The sequence below is a fragment of the Mobula hypostoma genome, unplaced genomic scaffold (genome assembly GCF_963921235.1).
Source record: "Mobula hypostoma unplaced genomic scaffold, sMobHyp1.1 scaffold_36, whole genome shotgun sequence".
Classification (NCBI taxonomy): domain Eukaryota; kingdom Metazoa; phylum Chordata; class Chondrichthyes; order Myliobatiformes; family Myliobatidae; genus Mobula; species Mobula hypostoma.
The window spans coordinates 6,674,200-6,696,452 of record NW_026948187.1 but is presented as its reverse complement, the minus strand read 5'-3'; the positions used below and the strand labels follow the sequence as shown (position 1 = coordinate 6,696,452).

The following is a 22,253-nucleotide window of genomic DNA, read 5'->3' as shown; positions in this document are numbered from 1 at the left end:
GCCCCTCCACCTGCCTTGGTGTTGCCTGCAAACTTTACAACAAAGCCATCAACTCCACTATCCAAATCACTGACATATAATGTACAAGTAACTGGTCCGAACCCGGATCCCTGTGGAACACCAGTACTCATTGGCAGCCAGTGAGAAAAAGCTCCCTTCATTCCCGGTAGCGGCCGCTCGACTGCACCACGACGAGTGTCTCCCCACCCCCCTGGTTCGGAAAGGGAGGGGCGGGGTGATAACCCGCGACCCGCCCTCGGCTTCCGATGTCGCCCGCCTTCCTTTCAGTCCGCCGAGCGAACTGAAGGACTAGAACCCGCCTCGGCCCGGCAGCAATGATGCCTGCGCGCTGCCTCTCTGCCGCGATCTTCTCTCTGGCTCTGTGTACGTGAGGACGCGCTCTTCGCTCTCCGGTTCCGCGCTTCGACCTCTCAAAGTGTCCAAAACTCGTTTCAGGTTCCGACTCTCACTTCTCGTTGAGCTGCGGTGCGTCCCAAACTGCCCGATGACATCTCCAAAACGACTAATTAACCCAATAACCCGGCAGTCTTCTGAATGTGGGGCCGCCCGGACGAAACCCACGCGGACTAATTCCTCACGGTCAGAAGCGGGAACTGAACTCGGATTGCCGGCGTTTTAATACCGTGAGGCGAACCGCTTCGCCTCCGAGCGAGTGTCCAAATGAATCCTTTTGCGCGTAGTTAGTGTATGCAGCGCTACCCATCGCCGTCCATCACGTTTTTTTCCCAACCCCTATCCCTTCTATCTATGCAGGTGTCTGCCGGGCCGATGAGATCGACCAGTGGCCGGGATCTCTCAGCGTCCGCCTGGGGGCGACGGCCGAGATGAAGTGCCTTCAGAAGGGACAGCTCCGTGAGAACATGCTCTGGTACCGCCAGCCGTCCACCGGCGGGCTGGCGTTGATCGGGTCCGTCTATCTCAGCAGCGAGGCCCGGCTGGAGGAGGGCTTCAAGAGCGGGTTCGTCATCACCAGGGCAAAGGAGAATAAGGAGTCTACCCTCCAGGTAGAGAGCGTGAAGGCCGCGGACGTGGCGACCTATTTCTGCGCTACTACTGATGGCGCACAGCGTTGTAGAGATACTGGGCGCCAATACAAAAACTCCAACAGGTCTCCCTGCAGAGCAACTCTGCCAAGGTTCCGGGAGCAGATCGGAACTAGGTATAGAACGGGAACTGGGTGGGCCAAGGGGCCTTTTACTTTGCTGCAGGTGTTCTCCGTCTCATGGCTAGGATTGGAATAGATTTATCATTGTCACGCCACCGAGATGTAGTGAAAGGCTTTGTGTGCATGCAGATGAAATCATTACACAGTGCATTCAGGTCGAACAAGTTCCGTCGGATGTAGAACCGGGCAACACAGAAACAGGCCCTTCGGCCCACAATGTTGTGCTGACCCAGCTAAAAAGGAAATGGAAGCAACTACCTGTATTTGTAAACAATACAGATCACTTTGTAGAGATCTGTTTTCACTTTCACACGGAAGAGGCTTTTTCTGTTGATGAAGGCCAAATTAACTCCACTGCGATACAGTTGATACGTATCCGCTGAGCGGCATTTCTGCGCTGGTCGACGAATTCTTCATGGGAGACGTCCGCAGACAGAGGCCAGGCTGGTTCAATGTGACTGGAAGGCGACGGTTACCCGGAAAGTTCAACGTTACAACAGCCGTGTGCAGACGAGCGTCTCTGAACGCACAACACGTCGAACACTGAGGCGAATGGGCGACAGCAGCAGAAGACGATGAGTCTACACTCAGTGGGCAGTCTGTTGGGTACAGCAGGTATCTAATGACGCTGATATCATACCCAGTGACCTGCTTACCTGGCTATCTGAAGCACTTTCCGTGCATCCAGCCCTCCACCAAGTCTGCTAATCTCTCTCTCTCTCTCTCTCGCTCGCTCGCTCTCTCCTTCTCCACAACAGAGAAAGACAGATAGATATACAGAGAATAAGCGAGACAGACAGATAGATAATATAGATAGATAGATAGATAGATAGATAAATTAGATAGTTAGATATATAGATAGGCAGATATCTAGAGAGAGAAATAAACACAGATAGACAGATAAATAGATAGCTCGAGAGGGAGACAGTTAGAGAGAGAGAGAGAGAGACGATCACTGGTAGGTGGACTGATATCTAGATGAATAGATAGATAGATATGTACATAGATAGATAGATGGATAGAGGGAGAGTTAGATAAACAAATGGATAAATAGATAGTGAGACAGACAGACAGATAGGTAGATAGATAGATAAATAAATTGATATATAGACAAATATAGATAGATAGACAGATAGATAGATAAAGAGATAGAGAGAGCAAGAGATAGATTATTATTGGTACATAGACAGACAGATAGATGAATAGACAGATAGAAAGATAGATAGATATGTATATAGATACATGGAAAGATAAATTTATCAAAATGAACAGACAGGTGGGCTGACCGGGAGTAAGAACTTGGGCGAATTGTGCGGAGTTGACAAAGTGGGTGTTTCTTTGCACCAACAGCAGGGGGCGGCATCGGAGCACCAAAAGCAACCGTCTCCGCCCGGCCCGGCCAAGGAACAGGGACAGAGAGGTAACCGCAGGGACGGGAAAGGGATCCTGCCCTTCTGCCCCTCTCAGTTCCTCCGCGGAATTGTTGAAAGCGCAAATACGGTCAAACAAGAGTCAGGACAAATAAAGGGCAGTCTGGATAGGGTGGAAAGGAGGCAGGTCAAGCAAACATAGCCCGCAATGTTGACGCTAACTTGCTAACAACCTGAACGTCTGATTTTCTTCTCCAGTCGCAGCTTTATGGGGGAAGGTCAAAGAGCGAGCCATTGCTGAAAAGAATCTCAAATGAAATCAAGGCTAGAGTTTGCCAGAAGGATTGTGGGAGATTCTGAATCAACTGGGAGAAGTTTTGATCGTCCGATGGAACTAAAATTGAGCTTTTTTGGCCATCGGCTGTGTTTGGCGTAGGTCAAATGCCCACATCATCAAAAGCACACCATCCTAACCGTGAAGCGTGGCGGTGGCTGCATCATGCTGTGGGGATGCTTCACTGCAGCAGGCCCTGGAAGGCTTGTGAAGGTAGAGGGTAAAATGAATGCAGCAAAATACAGGGAAATCCTGGAGGAAAACCTGATGCAGTCTGCAATAGAACTGCGACTTGGGAGGAGATTTGTTTTCTAGTAAAGCAGTGACCCCAAGCACGAAGCCAAAGCTGCAAGGGAATGCATTGAAAGCAACAAAGTTAATGTCCCGGAGTGGCCAAGTCAAAGTCCAGACCTCGATCTAATTGAGAATTTTTGGCTGGATTTGTTAATGGCTGTTCACTCATGATCCCCATGCAATCTGACAGATCTTGAGCAGTTTTGACAAGAAGAATAGGGAAAAATTACAGTGTGCACATCTGCAAAGCTGATCGAGACCCATGAACACAGACTCAAGTCTGGAATTACTGACAAAGGGGCATCTACTGCGTACTGACTCGAAGGGGGTAAAAACTTGGTCAATCAATTATTTTTTGTTTCATGTTTGTAATTAATTTATATCACTTTGTAGCGATCATTTCCTGTCGTACAGTGTCAAAATAATCCAAATTACATCCACAGCGACTCAATGTTGTAAAACAAAAAAACATGAAAACTTTCAAGGAGGGGTGCGTAATTTTCGCAGGCACTGTGTCCGACCATAAATCGGTAAGGTCCAGGAGCAGAATTAGGCCACTGGCCCATCGATTCTGCAGCGCTATTTCAACATCCATTTTCCATCTCACCCCCAATCTTCAGCCTTCTCACCGTATCCCTTGATCCTCTGACCAATCAAGTATCTATCAACATCTGCCTTAGATGTTCATCTGCGTGTGACAAACAAGTCCACCAACTCACCACTCTCTATCTAAAGAAATTCCTCCCCATCTCCTTTCTGAAAGGACGCCCCTCCATTCTGTGTTTGTGCCCTCTGTCTTATACTTATACTTTATACTTTATCGTCCCCGAAGAATTGATACTAGAACGTACAATCACCACAGCAATATATGATTCTGCGCTTCCCACCACCTGGATTACAGATCTTAAATATTAAAAATTGTAAAAATTAGTAAATATGAAAATTTTCAATTATAAATCATAAATAGAAAATGGAAAAATGGAAAGTAAGGTCGTGCAAAAAAACCGAGAGGCAGGTCCGGATATTTGGAGGGTACGGCCCAGATCCGGGTCAGGATCCGTTCAGCAGTCTTATCACAGTTGGAAAGAAGCTGTTCCCAAATCTGGCCGTACGAGTCTTCAAGCTCCTGAGCCTTCTCCCGGAGGGAAGATGGATGAAAAGTGTGTTGGCTAAGTGGGTCGTGTCCTTGATTATCCTGGCAGCACTGCTCCGACAGCGTGCGGTGTAAACTGAGTCCAATGATGGAAGATTGGTTTGTGTGATGTGCTGCGCTGTGTTCATGATCTTCTGACGCTTCTTCCGGTCTTGGGCAGGATAACTTCCATACCAGGTTGTGGTGCACCCTATACTCTATCATACTCTCCCACCATAGGTAACATCTTCTCCACGTCCACTCTATCAAGGTCCTTCAATCAGATCACCGCTCCCTCTTCCGAATTCCAGTGCATACAGGCCCAGAGCCATCAAACACTCTTCATATGACAGGCCTTTGAATTCCGCAATCATTTCCGTGAACCTCCTCTGAACTCTCCCCAGTTTCAGCACGAACTTTCTAAGATAAAAGGCCCAGAACTGCCCATAACACTCCAGGTGAGGTCTGGAAAGTACCCTTTAGGGAATCCCAAATCTCGACGGGCCTCAATGTATATTTCTATTTTCTCTCTATTTCGAAAACAGGCAACGCTTTCATATCGTCTGCCAAAGTGCAGGACCGTACACTTCCCGACACTGTATTCAATCTGTAACTTCCACGCCCATTTTCCGAATCTGCCTCGTCCTTCTGCTCCTATCTCATTAACCCTTCCTGCCCCTCCACCTGCCTTGGTGTTGCCTGCAAACTTTACAACAAAGCCATCAACTCCACTATCCAAATCACTGACATATAATGTACAAGTAACTGGTCCGAACCCGGATCCCTGTGGAACACCAGTACTCATTGGCAGCCAGTGAGAAAAAGCTCCCTTCATTCCCGGTAGCGGCCGCTCGACTGCACCACGACGAGTGTCTCCCCACCCCCCTGGTTCGGAAAGGGAGGGGCGGGGTGATAACCCGCGACCCGCCCTCGGCTTCCGATGTCGCCCGCCTTCCTTTCAGTCCGCCGAGCGAACTGAAGGACTAGAACCCGCCTCGGCCCGGCAGCAATGATGCCTGCGCGCTGCCTCTCTGCCGCGATCTTCTCTCTGGCTCTGTGTACGTGAGGACGCGCTATTCGCTCTCCGGTTCCGCGCTTCGACCTCTCAAAGTGTCCAAAACTCGTTTCAGGTTCCGACTCTCACTTCTCGTTGAGCTGCGGTGCGTCCCAAACTGCCCGATGACATCTCCAAAACGACTAATTAACCCAATAACCCGGCAGTCTTCTGAATGTGGGGCCGCCCGGACGAAACCCACGCGGACTAATTCCTCACGGTCAGAAGCGGGAACTGAACTCGGATTGCCGGCGTTTTAATACCGTGAGGCGAACCGCTTCGCCTCCGAGCGAGTGTCCAAATGAATCCTTTTGCGCGTAGTTAGTGTATGCAGCGCTACCCATCGCCGTCCATCACGTTTTTTTCCCAACCCCTATCCCTTCTATCTATGCAGGTGTCTGCCGGGCCGATGAGATCGACCAGTGGCCGGGATCTCTCAGCGTCCGCCTGGGGGCGACGGCCGAGATGAAGTGCCTTCAGAAGGGACAGCTCCGTGAGAACATGCTCTGGTACTGCCAGCCGTCCACCGGCGGGCTGGCGTTGATCGGGTCCGTCTATCTCAGCAGCGAGGCCCGGCTGGAGGAGGGCTTCAAGAGCGGGTTCGTCATCACCAGGGCAAAGGAGAATAAGGAGTCTACCCTCCAGGTAGAGAGCGTGAAGGCCGCGGACGTGGCGACCTATTTCTGCGCTACTACTGATGGCGCACAGCGTTGTAGAGATACTGGGCGCCAATACAAAAACTCCAACAGGTCTCCCTGCAGAGCAACTCTGCCAAGGTTCCGGGAGCAGATCGGAACTAGGTATAGAACGGGAACTGGGTGGGCCAAGGGGCCTTTTACTTTGCTGCAGGTGTTCTCCGTCTCATGGCTAGGATTGGAATAGATTTATCATTGTCACGCCACCGAGATGTAGTGAAAGGCTTTGTGTGCATGCAGATGAAATCATTACACAGTGCATTCAGGTCGAACAAGTTCCGTCGGATGTAGAACCGGGCAACACAGAAACAGGCCCTTCGGCCCACAATGTTGTGCTGACCCAGCTAAAAAGGAAATGGAAGCAACTACCTGTATTTGTAAACAATACAGATCACTTTGTAGAGATCTGTTTTCACTTTCACACGGAAGAGGCTTTTTCTGTTGATGAAGGCCAAATTAACTCCACTGCGATACAGTTGATACGTATCCGCTGAGCGGCATTTCTGCGCTGGTCGACGAATTCTTCATGGGAGACGTCCGCAGACAGAGGCCAGGCTGGTTCAATGTGACTGGAAGGCGACGGTTACCCGGAAAGTTCAACGTTACAACAGCCGTGTGCAGACGAGCGTCTCTGAACGCACAACACGTCGAACACTGAGGCGAATGGGCGACAGCAGCAGAAGACGATGAGTCTACACTCAGTGGGCAGTCTGTTGGGTACAGCAGGTATCTAATGACGCTGATATCATACCCAGTGACCTGCTTACCTGGCTATCTGAAGCACTTTCCGTGCATCCAGCCCTCCACCAAGTCTGCTAATCTCTCTCTCTCTCTCTTTCGCTCGCTCGCTCTCTCCTTCTCCACAACAGAGAAAGACAGATAGATATACAGAGAATAAGCGAGACAGACAGATAGATAATATAGATAGATAGATAGATAGATAAATTAGATAGTTAGATATATAGATAGGCAGATATCTAGAGAGAGAAATAAACACAGATAGACAGAATAAATAGATAGCTCGAGAGGGAGACAGTTAGAGAGAGAGAGAGAGAGACGATCACTGGTAGGTGGACTGATATCAAGATGAATAGATAGATAGATATGTACTTAGATAGATAGATGGATAGAGGGAGAGTTAGATAAACAAATGGATAAATAGATAGTGAGACAGACAGACAGATAGGTAGATAGATAGATAAATAAATTGATATATAGACAAATATAGATAGATAGACAGATAGATAGATAAAGAGATAGAGAGAGCAAGAGATAGATTATTATTGGTACATAGACAGACAGATAGATGAATAGACAGATAGAAAGATAGATAGATATGTATATAGATACATGGAAAGATAAATTTATCAAAATGAACAGACAGGTGGGCTGACCGGGAGTAAGAACTTGGGCGAATTGTGCGGAGTTGACAAAGTGGGTGTTTCTTTGCACCAACAGCAGGGGGCGGCATCGGAGCACCAAAAGCAACCGTCTCCGCCCGGCCCGGCCAAGGAACAGGGACAGAGAGGTAACCGCAGGGACGGGAAAGGGATCCTGCCCTTCTGCCCCTCTCAGTTCCTCCGCGGAATTGTTGAAAGCGCAAATACGGTCAAACAAGAGTCAGGACAAATAAAGGGCAGTCTGGATAGGGTGGAAAGGAGGCAGGTCAAGCAAACAAAGCCCGCAATGTTGACGCTAACTTGCTAACAACCTGAACGTCTGATTTTCTTCTCCAGTCGCAGCTTTATGGGGGAAGGTCAAAGAGCGAGCCATTGCTGAAAAGAATCTCAAATGAAATCAAGGCTAGAGTTTGCCAGAAGGATTGTGGGAGATTCTGAATCAACTGGGAGAAGTTTTGATCGTCCGATGGAACTAAAATTGAGCTTTTTTGGCCATCGGCTGTGTTTGGCGTAGGTCAAATGCCCACATCATCAAAAGCACACCATCCTAACCGTGAAGCGTGGCGGTGGCTGCATCATGCTGTGGGGATGCTTCACTGCAGCAGGCCCTGGAAGGCTTGTGAAGGTAGAGGGTAAAATGAATGCAGCAAAATACAGGGAAATCCTGGAGGAAAACCTGATGCAGTCTGCAATAGAACTGCGACTTGGGAGGAGATTTGTTTTCTAGTAAAGCAGTGACCCCAAGCACGAAGCCAAAGCTGCAAGGGAATGCATTGAAAGCAACAAAGTTAATGTCCCGGAGTGGCCAAGTCAAAGTCCAGACCTCGATCTAATTGAGAATTTTTGGCTGGATTTGTTAATGGCTGTTCACTCATGATCCCCATGCAATCTGACAGATCTTGAGCAGTTTTGACAAGAAGAATAGGGAAAAATTACAGTGTGCACATCTGCAAAGCTGATCGAGACCCATGAACACAGACTCAAGTCTGGAATTACTGACAAAGGGGCATCTACTGCGTACTGACTCGAAGGGGGTAAAAACTTGGTCAATCAATTATTTTTTGTTTCATGTTTGTAATTAATTTATATCACTTTGTAGCGATCATTTCCTGTCGTACAGTGTCAAAATAATCCAAATTACATCCACAGCGACTCAATGTTGTAAAACAAAAAAACATGAAAACTTTCAAGGAGGGGTGCGTAATTTTCGCAGGCACTGTGTCCGACCATAAATCGGTAAGGTCCAGGAGCAGAATTAGGCCACTGGCCCATCGATTCTGCAGCGCTATTTCAACATCCATTTTCCATCTCACCCCCAATCTTCAGCCTTCTCACCGTATCCCTTGATCCTCTGACCAATCAAGTATCTATCAACATCTGCCTTAGATGTTCATCTGCGTGTGACAAACAAGTCCACCAACTCACCACTCTCTATCTAAAGAAATTCCTCCCCATCTCCTTTCTGAAAGGACGCCCCTCCATTCTGTGTTTGTGCCCTCTGTCTTATACTTATACTTTATACTTTATCGTCCCCAAAGGATTGATACTAGAACGTACAATCACCACAGCAATATATGATTCTGCGCTTCCCACCACCTGGATTACAGATCTTAAATATTAAAAATTGTAAAAATTAGTAAATATGAAAATTTCCAATTATAAATCATAAATAGAAAATGGAAAAATGGAAAGTAAGGTCGTGCAAAAAAACCGAGAGGCAGGTCCGGATATTTGGAGGGTACGGCCCAGATCCGGGTCAGGATCCGTTCAGCAGTCTTATCACAGTTGGAAAGAAGCTGTTCCCAAATCTGGCTGTACGAGTCTTCAAGCTCCTGAGCCTTCTCCCGGAGGGAAGATGGATGAAAAGTGTGTTGGCTGAGTGGGTCGTGTCCTTGATTATCCTGGCAGCACTGCTCCGACAGCGTGCGGTGTAAACTGAGTCCAATGATGGAAGATTGGTTTGTGTGATGTGCTGCGCTGTGTTCACGATCTTCTGACGCTTCTTCCGGTCTTGGGCAGGATAACTTCCATACCAGGTTGTGGTGCACCCTATACTCTATCATACTCTCCCACCATAGGTAACATCTTCTCCACGTCCACTCTATCAAGGTCCTTCAATCAGATCACCGCTCCCTCTTCCGAATTCCAGTGCATACAGGCCCAGAGCCATCAAACACTCTTCATATGACAGGCCTTTGAATTCCGCAATCATTTCCGTGAACCTCCTCTGAACTCTCCCCAGTTTCAGCACGAACTTTCTAAGATAAAAGGCCCAGAACTGCCCATAACACTCCAGGTGAGGTCTGGAAAGTACCCTTTAGGGAATCCCAAATCTCGACGGGCCTCAATGTATATTTCTATTTTCTCTCTATTTCGAAAACAGGCAACGCTTTCATATCGTCTGCCAAAGTGCAGGACCGTACACTTCCCGACACTGTATTCAATCTGTAACTTCCACGCCCATTTTCCGAATCTGCCTCGTCCTTCTGCTCCTATCTCATTAACCCTTCCTGCCCCTCCACCTGCCTTGGTGTTGCCTGCAAACTTTACAACAAAGCCATCAACTCCACTATCCAAATCACTGACATATAATGTACAAGTAACTGGTCCGAACCCGGATCCCTGTGGAACACCAGTACTCATTGGCAGCCAGTGAGTAAAGGCTCCCTTCATTCCCGGTAGCGGCCGCTCGACTGCACCACGACGAGTGTCTCCCCACCCCCCTGGTTCGGAAAGGGAGGGGCGGGGTGATAACCCGCGACCCGCCCTCGGCTTCCGATGTCGCCCGCCTTCCTTTCAGTCCGCCGAGCGAACTGAAGGACTAGAACCCGCCTCGGCCCGGCAGCAATGATGCCTGCGCGCTGCCTCTCTGCCGCGATCTTCTCTCTGGCTCTGTGTACGTGAGGACGCGCTCTTCGCTCTCCGGTTCCGCGCTTCGACCTCTCAAAGTGTCCAAAACTCGTTTCAGGTTCCGACTCTCACTTCTCGTTGAGCTGTGGTGCGTCCCAAACTACCTATTGACATCTCCAAAACGACTAATTAACCCAATAACCCGGCAGTCTTCTGAATGTGGGGCCGCCCGGACGAAACCCACGCGGACTAATTCCTCACGGTCAGAGGCGGGAACTGAACTCGGATTGCCGGCGTTTTAATACCGTGAGGCGAACCGCTTCGCCTCCGAGCGAGTGTCCAAATGAATCCTTTTGCGCGTAGTTAGTGTATGCAGCGCTACCCATCGCCGTCCATCACGTTTTTTTCCCAACCCCTATCCCTTCTATCTATGCAGGTGTCTGCCGGGCCGATGAGATCGACCAGTGGCCGGGATCTCTCAGCGTCCGCCTGGGGGCGACGGCCGAGATGAAGTGCCTTCAGAAGGGACAGCTCCGTGAGAACATGCTCTGGTACCGCCAGCCGTCCACCGGCGGGCTGGCGTTGATCGGGTCCGTCTATCTCAGCAGCGAGGCCCGGCTGGAGGAGGGCTTCAAGAGCGGGTTCGTCATCACCAGGGCAAAGGAGAATAAGGAGTCTACCCTCCAGGTAGAGAGCGTGAAGGCCGCGGACGTGGCGACCTATTTCTGCGCTACTACTGATGGCGCACAGCGTTGTAGAGATACTGGGCGCCAATACAAAAACTCCAACAGGTCTCCCTGCAGAGCAACTCTGCCAAGGTTCCGGGAGCAGATCGGAACTAGGTATAGAACGGGAACTGGGTGGGCCAAGGGGCCTTTTACTTTGCTGCAGGTGTTCTCCGTCTCATGGCTAGGATTGGAATAGATTTATCATTGTCACGCCACCGAGATGTAGTGAAAGGCTTTGTGTGCATGCAGATGAAATCATTACACAGTGCATTCAGGTCGAACAAGTTCCGTCGGATGTAGAACCGGGCAACACAGAAACAGGCCCTTCGGCCCACAATGTTGTGCTGACCCAGCTAAAAAGGAAATGGAAGCAACTACCTGTATTTGTAAACAATACAGATCACTTTGTAGAGATCTGTTTTCACTTTCACACGGAAGAGGCTTTTTCTGTTGATGAAGGCCAAATTAACTCCACTGCGATACAGTTGATACGTATCCGCTGAGCGGCATTTCTGCGCTGGTCGACGAATTCTTCATGGGAGACGTCCGCAGACAGAGGCCAGGCTGGTTCAATGTGACTGGAAGGCGACGGTTACCCGGAAAGTTCAACGTTACAACAGCCGTGTGCAGACGAGCGTCTCTGAACGCACAACACGTCGAACACTGAGGCGAATGGGCGACAGCAGCAGAAGACGATGAGTCTACACTCAGTGGGCAGTCTGTTGGGTACAGCAGGTATCTAATGACGCTGATATCATACCCAGTGACCTGCTTACCTGGCTATCTGAAGCACTTTCCGTGCATCCAGCCCTCCACCAAGTCTGCTAATCTCTCTCTCTCTCTCTCTCGCTCGCTCGCTCTCTCCTTCTCCACAACAGAGAAAGACAGATAGATATACAGAGAATAAGCGAGACAGACAGATAGATAATATAGATAGATAGATAGATAGATAAATTAGATAGTTAGATATATAGATAGGCAGATATCTAGAGAGAGAAATAAACACAGATAGACAGATAAATAGATAGCTCGAGAGGGAGACAGTTAGAGAGAGAGAGAGAGAGACGATCACTGGTAGGTGGACTGATATCTAGATGAATAGATAGATAGATATGTACATAGATAGATAGATGGATAGAGGGAGAGTTAGATAAACAAATGGATAAATAGATAGTGAGACAGACAGACAGATAGGTAGATAGATAGATAAATAAATTGATATATAGACAAATATAGATAGATAGACAGATAGATAGATAAAGAGATAGAGAGAGCAAGAGATAGATTATTATTGGTACATAGACAGACAGATAGATGAATAGACAGATAGAAAGATAGATAGATATGTATATAGATACATGGAAAGATAAATTTATCAAAATGAACAGACAGGTGGGCTGACCGGGAGTAAGAACTTGGGCGAATTGTGCGGAGTTGACAAAGTGGGTGTTTCTTTGCACCAACAGCAGGGGGCGGCATCGGAGCACCAAAAGCAACCGTCTCCGCCCGGCCCGGCCAAGGAACAGGGACAGAGAGGTAACCGCAGGGACGGGAAAGGGATCCTGCCCTTCTGCCCCTCTCAGTTCCTCCGCGGAATTGTTGAAAGCGCAAATACGGTCAAACAAGAGTCAGGACAAATAAAGGGCAGTCTGGATAGGGTGGAAAGGAGGCAGGTCAAGCAAACATAGCCCGCAATGTTGACGCTAACTTGCTAACAACCTGAACGTCTGATTTTCTTCTCCAGTCGCAGCTTTATGGGGGAAGGTCAAAGAGCGAGCCATTGCTGAAAAGAATCTCAAATGAAATCAAGGCTAGAGTTTGCCAGAAGGATTGTGGGAGATTCTGAATCAACTGGGAGAAGTTTTGATCGTCCGATGGAACTAAAATTGAGCTTTTTTGGCCATCGGCTGTGTTTGGCGTAGGTCAAATGCCCACATCATCAAAAGCACACCATCCTAACCGTGAAGCGTGGCGGTGGCTGCATCATGCTGTGGGGATGCTTCACTGCAGCAGGCCCTGGAAGGCTTGTGAAGGTAGAGGGTAAAATGAATGCAGCAAAATACAGGGAAATCCTGGAGGAAAACCTGATGCAGTCTGCAATAGAACTGCGACTTGGGAGGAGATTTGTTTTCTAGTAAAGCAGTGACCCCAAGCACGAAGCCAAAGCTGCAAGGGAATGCATTGAAAGCAACAAAGTTAATGTCCCGGAGTGGCCAAGTCAAAGTCCAGACCTCGATCTAATTGAGAATTTTTGGCTGGATTTGTTAATGGCTGTTCACTCATGATCCCCATGCAATCTGACAGATCTTGAGCAGTTTTGACAAGAAGAATAGGGAAAAATTACAGTGTGCACATCTGCAAAGCTGATCGAGACCCATGAACACAGACTCAAGTCTGGAATTACTGACAAAGGGGCATCTACTGCGTACTGACTCGAAGGGGGTAAAAACTTGGTCAATCAATTATTTTTTGTTTCATGTTTGTAATTAATTTATATCACTTTGTAGCGATCATTTCCTGTCGTACAGTGTCAAAATAATCCAAATTACATCCACAGCGACTCAATGTTGTAAAACAAAAAAACATGAAAACTTTCAAGGAGGGGTGCGTAATTTTCGCAGGCACTGTGTCCGACCATAAATCGGTAAGGTCCAGGAGCAGAATTAGGCCACTGGCCCATCGATTCTGCAGCGCTATTTCAACATCCATTTTCCATCTCACCCCCAATCTTCAGCCTTCTCACCGTATCCCTTGATCCTCTGACCAATCAAGTATCTATCAACATCTGCCTTAGATGTTCATCTGCGTGTGACAAACAAGTCCACCAACTCACCACTCTCTATCTAAAGAAATTCCTCCCCATCTCCTTTCTGAAAGGACGCCCCTCCATTCTGTGTTTGTGCCCTCTGTCTTATACTTATACTTTATACTTTATCGTCCCCGAAGAATTGATACTAGAACGTACAATCACCACAGCAATATATGATTCTGCGCTTCCCACCACCTGGATTACAGATCTTAAATATTAAAAATTGTAAAAATTAGTAAATATGAAAATTTTCAATTATAAATCATAAATAGAAAATGGAAAAATGGAAAGTAAGGTCGTGCAAAAAAACCGAGAGGCAGGTCCGGATATTTGGAGGGTACGGCCCAGATCCGGGTCAGGATCCGTTCAGCAGTCTTATCACAGTTGGAAAGAAGCTGTTCCCAAATCTGGCCGTACGAATCTTCAAGCTCCTGAGCCTTCTCCCGGAGGGAAGATGGATGAAAAGTGTGTTGGCTAAGTGGGTCGTGTCCTTGATTATCCTGGCAGCACTGCTCCGACAGCGTGCGGTGTAAACTGAGTCCAATGATGGAAGATTGGTTTGTGTGATGTGCTGCGCTGTGTTCACGATCTTCTGACGCTTCTTCCGGTCTTGGGCAGGATAACTTCCATACCAGGTTGTGGTGCACCCTATACTCTATCATACTCTCCCACCATAGGTAACATCTTCTCCACGTCCACTCTATCAAGGTCCTTCAATCAGATCACCGCTCCCTCTTCCGAATTCCAGTGCATACAGGCCCAGAGCCATCAAACACTCTTCATATGACAGGCCTTTGAATTCCGCAATCATTTCCGTGAACCTCCTCTGAACTCTCCCCAGTTTCAGCACGAACTTTCTAAGATAAAAGGCCCAGAACTGCCCATAACACTCCAGGTGAGGTCTGGAAAGTACCCTTTAGGGAATCCCAAATCTCGACGGGCCTCAATGTATATTTCTATTTTCTCTCTATTTCGAAAACAGGCAACGCTTTCATATCGTCTGCCAAAGTGCAGGACCGTACACTTCCCGACACTGTATTCAATCTGTAACTTCCACGCCCATTTTCCGAATCTGCCTCGTCCTTCTGCTCCTATCTCATTAACCCTTCCTGCCCCTCCACCTGCCTTGGTGTTGCCTGCAAACTTTACAACAAAGCCATCAACTCCACTATCCAAATCACTGACATATAATGTACAAGTAACTGGTCCGAACCCGGATCCCTGTGGAACACCAGTACTCATTGGCAGCCAGTGAGTAAAGGCTCCCTTCATTCCCGGTAGCGGCCGCTCGACTGCACCACGACGAGTGTCTCCCCACCCCCCTGGTTCGGAAAGGGAGGGGCGGGGTGATAACCCGCGACCCGCCCTCGGCTTCCGATGTCGCCCGCCTTCCTTTCAGTCCGCCGAGCGAACTGAAGGACTAGAACCCGCCTCGGCCCGGCAGCAATGATGCCTGCGCGCTGCCTCTCTGCCGCGATCTTCTCTCTGGCTCTGTGTACGTGAGGACGCGCTCTTCGCTCTCCGGTTCCGCGCTTCGACCTCTCAAAGTGTCCAAAACTCGTTTCAGGTTCCGACTCTCACTTCTCGTTGAGCTGTGGTGCGTCCCAAACTACCTATTGACATCTCCAAAACGACTAATTAACCCAATAACCCGGCAGTCTTCTGAATGTGGGGCCGCCCGGACGAAACCCACGCGGACTAATTCCTCACGGTCAGAGGCGGGAACTGAACTCGGATTGCCGGCGTTTTAATACCGTGAGGCGAACCGCTTCGCCTCCGAGCGAGTGTCCAAATGAATCCTTTTGCGCGTAGTTAGTGTATGCAGCGCTACCCATCGCCGTCCATCACGTTTTTTTCCCAACCCCTATCCCTTCTATCTATGCAGGTGTCTGCCGGGCCGATGAGATCGACCAGTGGCCGGGATCTCTCAGCGTCCGCCTGGGGGCGACGGCCGAGATGAAGTGCCTTCAGAAGGGACAGCTCCGTGAGAACATGCTCTGGTACCGCCAGCCGTCCACCGGCGGGCTGGCGTTGATCGGGTCCGTCTATCTCAGCAGCGAGGCCCGGCTGGAGGAGGGCTTCAAGAGCGGGTTCGTCATCACCAGGGCAAAGGAGAATAAGGAGTCTACCCTCCAGGTAGAGAGCGTGAAGGCCGCGGACGTGGCGACCTATTTCTGCGCTACTACTGATGGCGCACAGCGTTGTAGAGATACTGGGCGCCAATACAAAAACTCCAACAGGTCTCCCTGCAGAGCAACTCTGCCAAGGTTCCGGGAGCAGATCGGAACTAGGTATAGAACGGGAACTGGGTGGGCCAAGGGGCCTTTTACTTTGCTGCAGGTGTTCTCCGTCTCATGGCTAGGATTGGAATAGATTTATCATTGTCACGCCACCGAGATGTAGTGAAAGGCTTTGTGTGCATGCAGATGAAATCATTACACAGTGCATTCAGGTCGAACAAGTTCCGTCGGATGTAGAACCGGGCAACACAGAAACAGGCCCTTCGGCCCACAATGTTGTGCTGACCCAGCTAAAAAGGAAATGGAAGCAACTACCTGTATTTGTAAACAATACAGATCACTTTGTAGAGATCTGTTTTCACTTTCACACGGAAGAGGCTTTTTCTGTTGATGAAGGCCAAATTAACTCCACTGCGATACAGTTGATACGTATCCGCTGAGCGGCATTTCTGCGCTGGTCGACGAATTCTTCATGGGAGACGTCCGCAGACAGAGGCCAGGCTGGTTCAATGTGACTGGAAGGCGACGGTTACCCGGAAAGTTCAACGTTACAACAGCCGTGTGCAGACGAGCGTCTCTGAACGCACAACACGTCGAACACTGAGGCGAATGGGCGACAGCAGCAGAAGACGATGAGTCTACACTCAGTGGGCAGTCTGTTGGGTACAGCAGGTATCTAATGACGCTGATATCATACCCAGTGACCTGCTTACCTGGCTATCTGAAGCACTTTCCGTGCATCCAGCCCTCCACCAAGTCTGCTAATCTCTCTCTCTCTCTCTCTCGCTCGCTCGCTCTCTCCTTCTCCACAACAGAGAAAGACAGATAGATATACAGAGAATAAGCGAGACAGACAGATAGATAATATAGATAGATAGATAGATAGATAAATTAGATAGTTAGATATATAGATAGGCAGATATCTAGAGAGAGAAATAAACACAGATAGACAGATAAATAGATAGCTCGAGAGGGAGACAGTTAGAGAGAGAGAGAGAGAGACGATCACTGGTAGGTGGACTGATATCTAGATGAATAGATAGATAGATATGTACATAGATAGATAGATGGATAGAGGGAGAGTTAGATAAACAAATGGATAAATAGATAGTGAGACAGACAGACAGATAGGTAGATAGATAGATAAATAAATTGATATATAGACAAATATAGATAGATAGACAGATAGATAGATAAAGAGATAGAGAGAGCAAGAGATAGATTATTATTGGTACATAGACAGACAGATAGATGAATAGACAGATAGAAAGATAGATAGATATGTATATAGATACATGGAAAGATAAATTTATCAAAATGAACAGACAGGTGGGCTGACCGGGAGAAGAACTTGGGCGAATTGTGCGGAGTTGACAAAGTGGGTGTTTCTTTGCACCAACAGCAGGGGGCGGCATCGGAGCACCAAAAGCAACCGTCTCCGCCCGGCCCGGCCAAGGAACAGGGACAGAGAGGTAACCGCAGGGACGGGAAAGGGATCCTGCCCTTCTGCCCCTCTCAGTTCCTCCGCGGAATTGTTGAAAGCGCAAATACGGTCAAACAAGAGTCAGGACAAATAAAGGGCAGTCTGGATAGGGTGGAAAGGAGGCAGGTCAAGCAAACATAGCCCGCAATGTTGACGCTAACTTGCTAACAACCTGAACGTCTGATTTTCTTCTCCAGTCGCAGCTTTATGGGGGAAGGTCAAAGAGCGAGCCATTGCTGAAAAGAATCTCAAATGAAATCAAGGCTAGAGTTTGCCAGAAGGATTGTGGGAGATTCTGAATCAACTGGGAGAAGTTTTGATCGTCCGATGGAACTAAAATTGAGCTTTTTTGGCCATCGGCTGTGTTTGGCGTAGGTCAAATGCCCACATCATCAAAAGCACACCATCCTAACCGTGAAGCGTGGCGGTGGCTGCATCATGCTGTGGGGATGCTTCACTGCAGCAGGCCCTGGAAGGCTTGTGAAGGTAGAGGGTAAAATGAATGCAGCAAAATACAGGGAAATCCTGGAGGAAAACCTGATGCAGTCTGCAATAGAACTGCGACTTGGGAGGAGATTTGTTTTCTAGTAAAGCAGTGACCCCAAGCACGAAGCCAAAGCTGCAAGGGAATGCATTGAAAGCAACAAAGTTAATGTCCCGGAGTGGCCAAGTCAAAGTCCAGACCTCGATCTAATTGAGAATTTTTGGCTGGATTTGTTAATGGCTGTTCACTCATGATCCCCATGCAATCTGACAGATCTTGAGCAGTTTTGACAAGAAGAATAGGGAAAAATTACAGTGTGCACATCTGCAAAGCTGATCGAGACCCATGAACACAGACTCAAGTCTGGAATTACTGACAAAGGGGCATCTACTGCGTACTGACTCGAAGGGGGTAAAAACTTGGTCAATCAATTATTTTTTGTTTCATGTTTGTAATTAATTTATATCACTTTGTAGCGATCATTTCCTGTCGTACAGTGTCAAAATAATCCAAATTACATCCACAGCGACTCAATGTTGTAAAACAAAAAAACATGAAAACTTTCAAGGAGGGGTGCGTAATTTTCGCAGGCACTGTGTCCGACCATAAATCGGTAAGGTCCAGGAGCAGAATTAGGCCACTGGCCCATCGATTCTGCAGCGCTATTTCAACATCCATTTTCCATCTCACCCCCAATCTTCAGCCTTCTCACCGTATCCCTTGATCCTCTGACCAATCAAGTATCTATCAACATCTGCCTTAGATGTTCATCTGCGTGTGACAAACAAGTCCACCAACTCACCACTCTCTATCTAAAGAAATTCCTCCCCATCTCCTTTCTGAAAGGACGCCCCTCCATTCTGTGTTTGTGCCCTCTGTCTTATACTTATACTTTATACTTTATCGTCCCCGAAGAATTGATACTAGAACGTACAATCACCACAGCAATATATGATTCTGCGCTTCCCACCACCTGGATTACAGATCTTAAATATTAAAAATTGTAAAAATTAGTAAATATGAAAATTTTCAATTATAAATCATAAATAGAAAATGGAAAAATGGAAAGTAAGGTCGTGCAAAAAAACCGAGAGGCAGGTCCGGATATTTGGAGGGTACGGCCCAGATCCGGGTCAGGATCCGTTCAGCAGTCTTATCACAGTTGGAAAGAAGCTGTTCCCAAATCTGGCCGTACGAGTCTTCAAGCTCCTGAGCCTTCTCCCGGAGGGAAGATGGATGAAAAGTGTGTTGGCTAAGTGGGTCGTGTCCTTGATTATCCTGGCAGCACTGCTCCGACAGCGTGCGGTGTAAACTGAGTCCAATGATGGAAGATTGGTTTGTGTGATGTGCTGCGCTGTGTTCACGATCTTCTGACGCTTCTTCCGGTCTTGGGCAGGATAACTTCCATACCAGGTTGTGGTGCACCCTATACTCTATCATACTCTCCCACCATAGGTAACATCTTCTCCACGTCCACTCTATCAAGGTCCTTCAATCAGATCACCGCTCCCTCTTCCGAATTCCAGTGCATACAGGCCCAGAGCCATCAAACACTCTTCATATGACAGGCCTTTGAATTCCGCAATCATTTCCGTGAACCTCCTCTGAACTCTCCCCAGTTTCAGCACGAACTTTCTAAGATAAAAGGCCCAGAACTGCCCATAACACTCCAGGTGAGGTCTGGAAAGTACCCTTTAGGGAATCCCAAATCTCGATGCGCCTCAATGTATATTTCTATTTTCTCTCTATTTCGAAAACAGGCAACGCTTTCATATCGTCTGCCAAAGTGCAGGACCGTACACTTCCCGACACTGTATTCAATCTGTAACTTCCACGCCCATTTTCCGAATCTGCCTCGTCCTTCTGCTCCTATCTCATTAACCCTTCCTGCCCCTCCACCTGCCTTGGTGTTGCCTGCAAACTTTACAACAAAGCCATCAACTCCACTATCCAAATCACTGACATATAATGTACAAGTAACTGGTCCGAACCCGGATCCCTGTGGAACACCAGTACTCATTGGCAGCCAGTGAGAAAAAGCTCCCTTCATTCCCGGTAGCGGCCGCTCGACTGCACCACGACGAGTGTCTCCCCACCCCCCTGGTTCGGAAAGGGAGGGGCGGGGTGATAACCCGCGACCCGCCCTCGGCTTCCGATGTCGCCCGCCTTCCTTTCAGTCCGCCGAGCGAAATGAAGGACTAGAACCCGCCTCGGCCCGGCAGCAATGATGCCTGCGCGCTGCCTCTCTGCCGCGATCTTCTCTCTGGCTCTGTGTACGTGAGGACGCGCTCTTCGCTCTCCGGTTCCGCGCTTCGACCTCTCAAAGTGTCCAAAACTCGTTTCAGGTTCCGACTCTCACTTCTCGTTGAGCTGCGGTGCGTCCCAAACTACCCGATGACATCTCCAAAACGACTAATTAACCCAATAACCCGGCAGTCTTCTGAATGTGGGGCCGCCCGGACGAAACCCACGCGGACTAATTCCTCACGGTCAGAGGCGGGAACTGAACTCGGATTGCCGGCGTTTTAATACCGTGAGGCGAACCGCTTCGCCTCCGAGCGAGTGTCCAAATGAATCCTTTTGCGCGTAGTTAGTGTATGCAGCGCTACCCATCGCCGTCCATCACGTTTTTTTCCCAACCCCTATCCCTTCTATCTATGCAGGTGTCTGCCAGGCCGATGAGATCGACCAGTGGCCGGGATCTCTCAGCGTCCGCCAGGGGGCGCCGGCCGAGATGAAGTGCCTTCAGAAGGGGCAGCTCCGTAACTACATGCTCTGGTACCGCCAGCCGTCCACCGGCGGGCTGGCGTTGATCGGGTCCGTCTATCTCAGCAGCGAGGCCCGGTTTGAGGAGGACTTCAAGAGCGGGTTCGTCATCACCAGGGCTAAGGAGAATAAGGAGTCTACCCTGCAGGTCGAGAGTGTGAAGACCGCGGATGTGGCGACCTATTTCTGCGCTGCTACTGATGGCGCACAGCGTTGTAGAGATACTGGGCGCCAATACAAAAACTCCAACAGGTCTCCCCGCAGAGCAACTCCGCCAGGGCCTCGGGGGCAGATCGGACCTAGGTACAGAACCGGAACTGGATGGGCCGACGGGCCTTTTGCTTTGCTGCAGGTGTTCTCCGTCTCTGGCGAGGATTGGAATACGTTTTTCATTCTCACCGCACCGAGATATAGTGAAAGGCTTTGTGTGCATGCAGATCAAATCATTACACAGCACATTCAGGTCGAACAAGCTCCATCGGATGTAGAACCGCACAACACAGAATCAGGCCCTTCGGCCCACAACGTTGTGCTGATCCAGCTAAAAAGCAAATGGATGCAACTACCTGTATTTGTAAACAACACAGATCACTTTGAAGAGATCTGTTTTCACTTTGACACGGAAGAGTTTTTTAAGTTGATAAGTGTCGGAAAAAGCCAGATTAAATCCACTGCGATACAGTGATACGTATCCACTGAGCGGCAATTCTTCTTGGCAGAGGTCCGCAGACAGATGCCAGGCTGGTTCAATGTGACTGGAAGGCGATGGTTACCCCCAGAGATCAACGTTACAACAGCCTTGGGCAGAAGAGCGTCTCTGAACGCACAACACGTCGAACCCTGAGGCGTACGGGCGACAGCAGCAGAAGACGATGAGCCTACACTCAGTGGGCAGTCTGCTGGGTACAGCAGGTATCTAATGGAGTGGCAACTGACGCTTATATGATACCCATTGACCTGATTACCTGGCTAGCTAAACGTATACACGAGTATCTATCCCTCCACCAAGTCTGCTAATCTCTCTCTCTCTCGCTCTCTCTCTCTCTCGCTCTCTCTCTCTAGCTCGCTCGCTCCTTCTCCACAACAGAGAAAGACAGATAGATATGCAGAGAATAAGCGAGACAGATAGATAGATAGATAGATAGATAGATAGATAAGCAGGTAGACAGAGAGACAGATAGATTAGATAGATATATAGAGGGAGAGAGAGAGAATGGAATAGATAGATAGAATAAATAGATAGATAGATAGACAGACAGACAGATAAGCAGGTAGTTAGAGAAAGATAGATAGATAGATAGATAGATTGATAGATAGATAAGCAGGTAGACAGAGAGATAGATAGATAAGATAGATAGAGAGAGAGAGATAGGTAGATAGATTGATAGATATACAGACAGATAGATAGACAGATAGAGAGAGAGAGAG

The 22,253-nt window shown here is 48.5% G+C and overlaps 2 gene segments (V, D, J or C); both read left to right on the top strand.

The window, feature by feature from the left end:
• The first annotated feature begins 338 nt into the window (after window positions 1-338).
• LOC134341570 (T cell receptor alpha variable 17-like) lies at window positions 339-4,358 on the top strand. The segment is given in 2 exon segments: window positions 339-384; window positions 775-4,358. Coding segments are annotated over 2 exon segments (534 nt in total).
• A 10,943-nt stretch (window positions 4,359-15,301) lies between these two features.
• Window positions 15,302-17,357, top strand: LOC134341569 (T cell receptor alpha variable 17-like). The segment is given in 2 exon segments: window positions 15,302-15,347; window positions 15,738-17,357. Coding segments are annotated over 2 exon segments (534 nt in total).
• The last annotated feature ends 4,896 nt before the right edge of the window (window positions 17,358-22,253 follow it).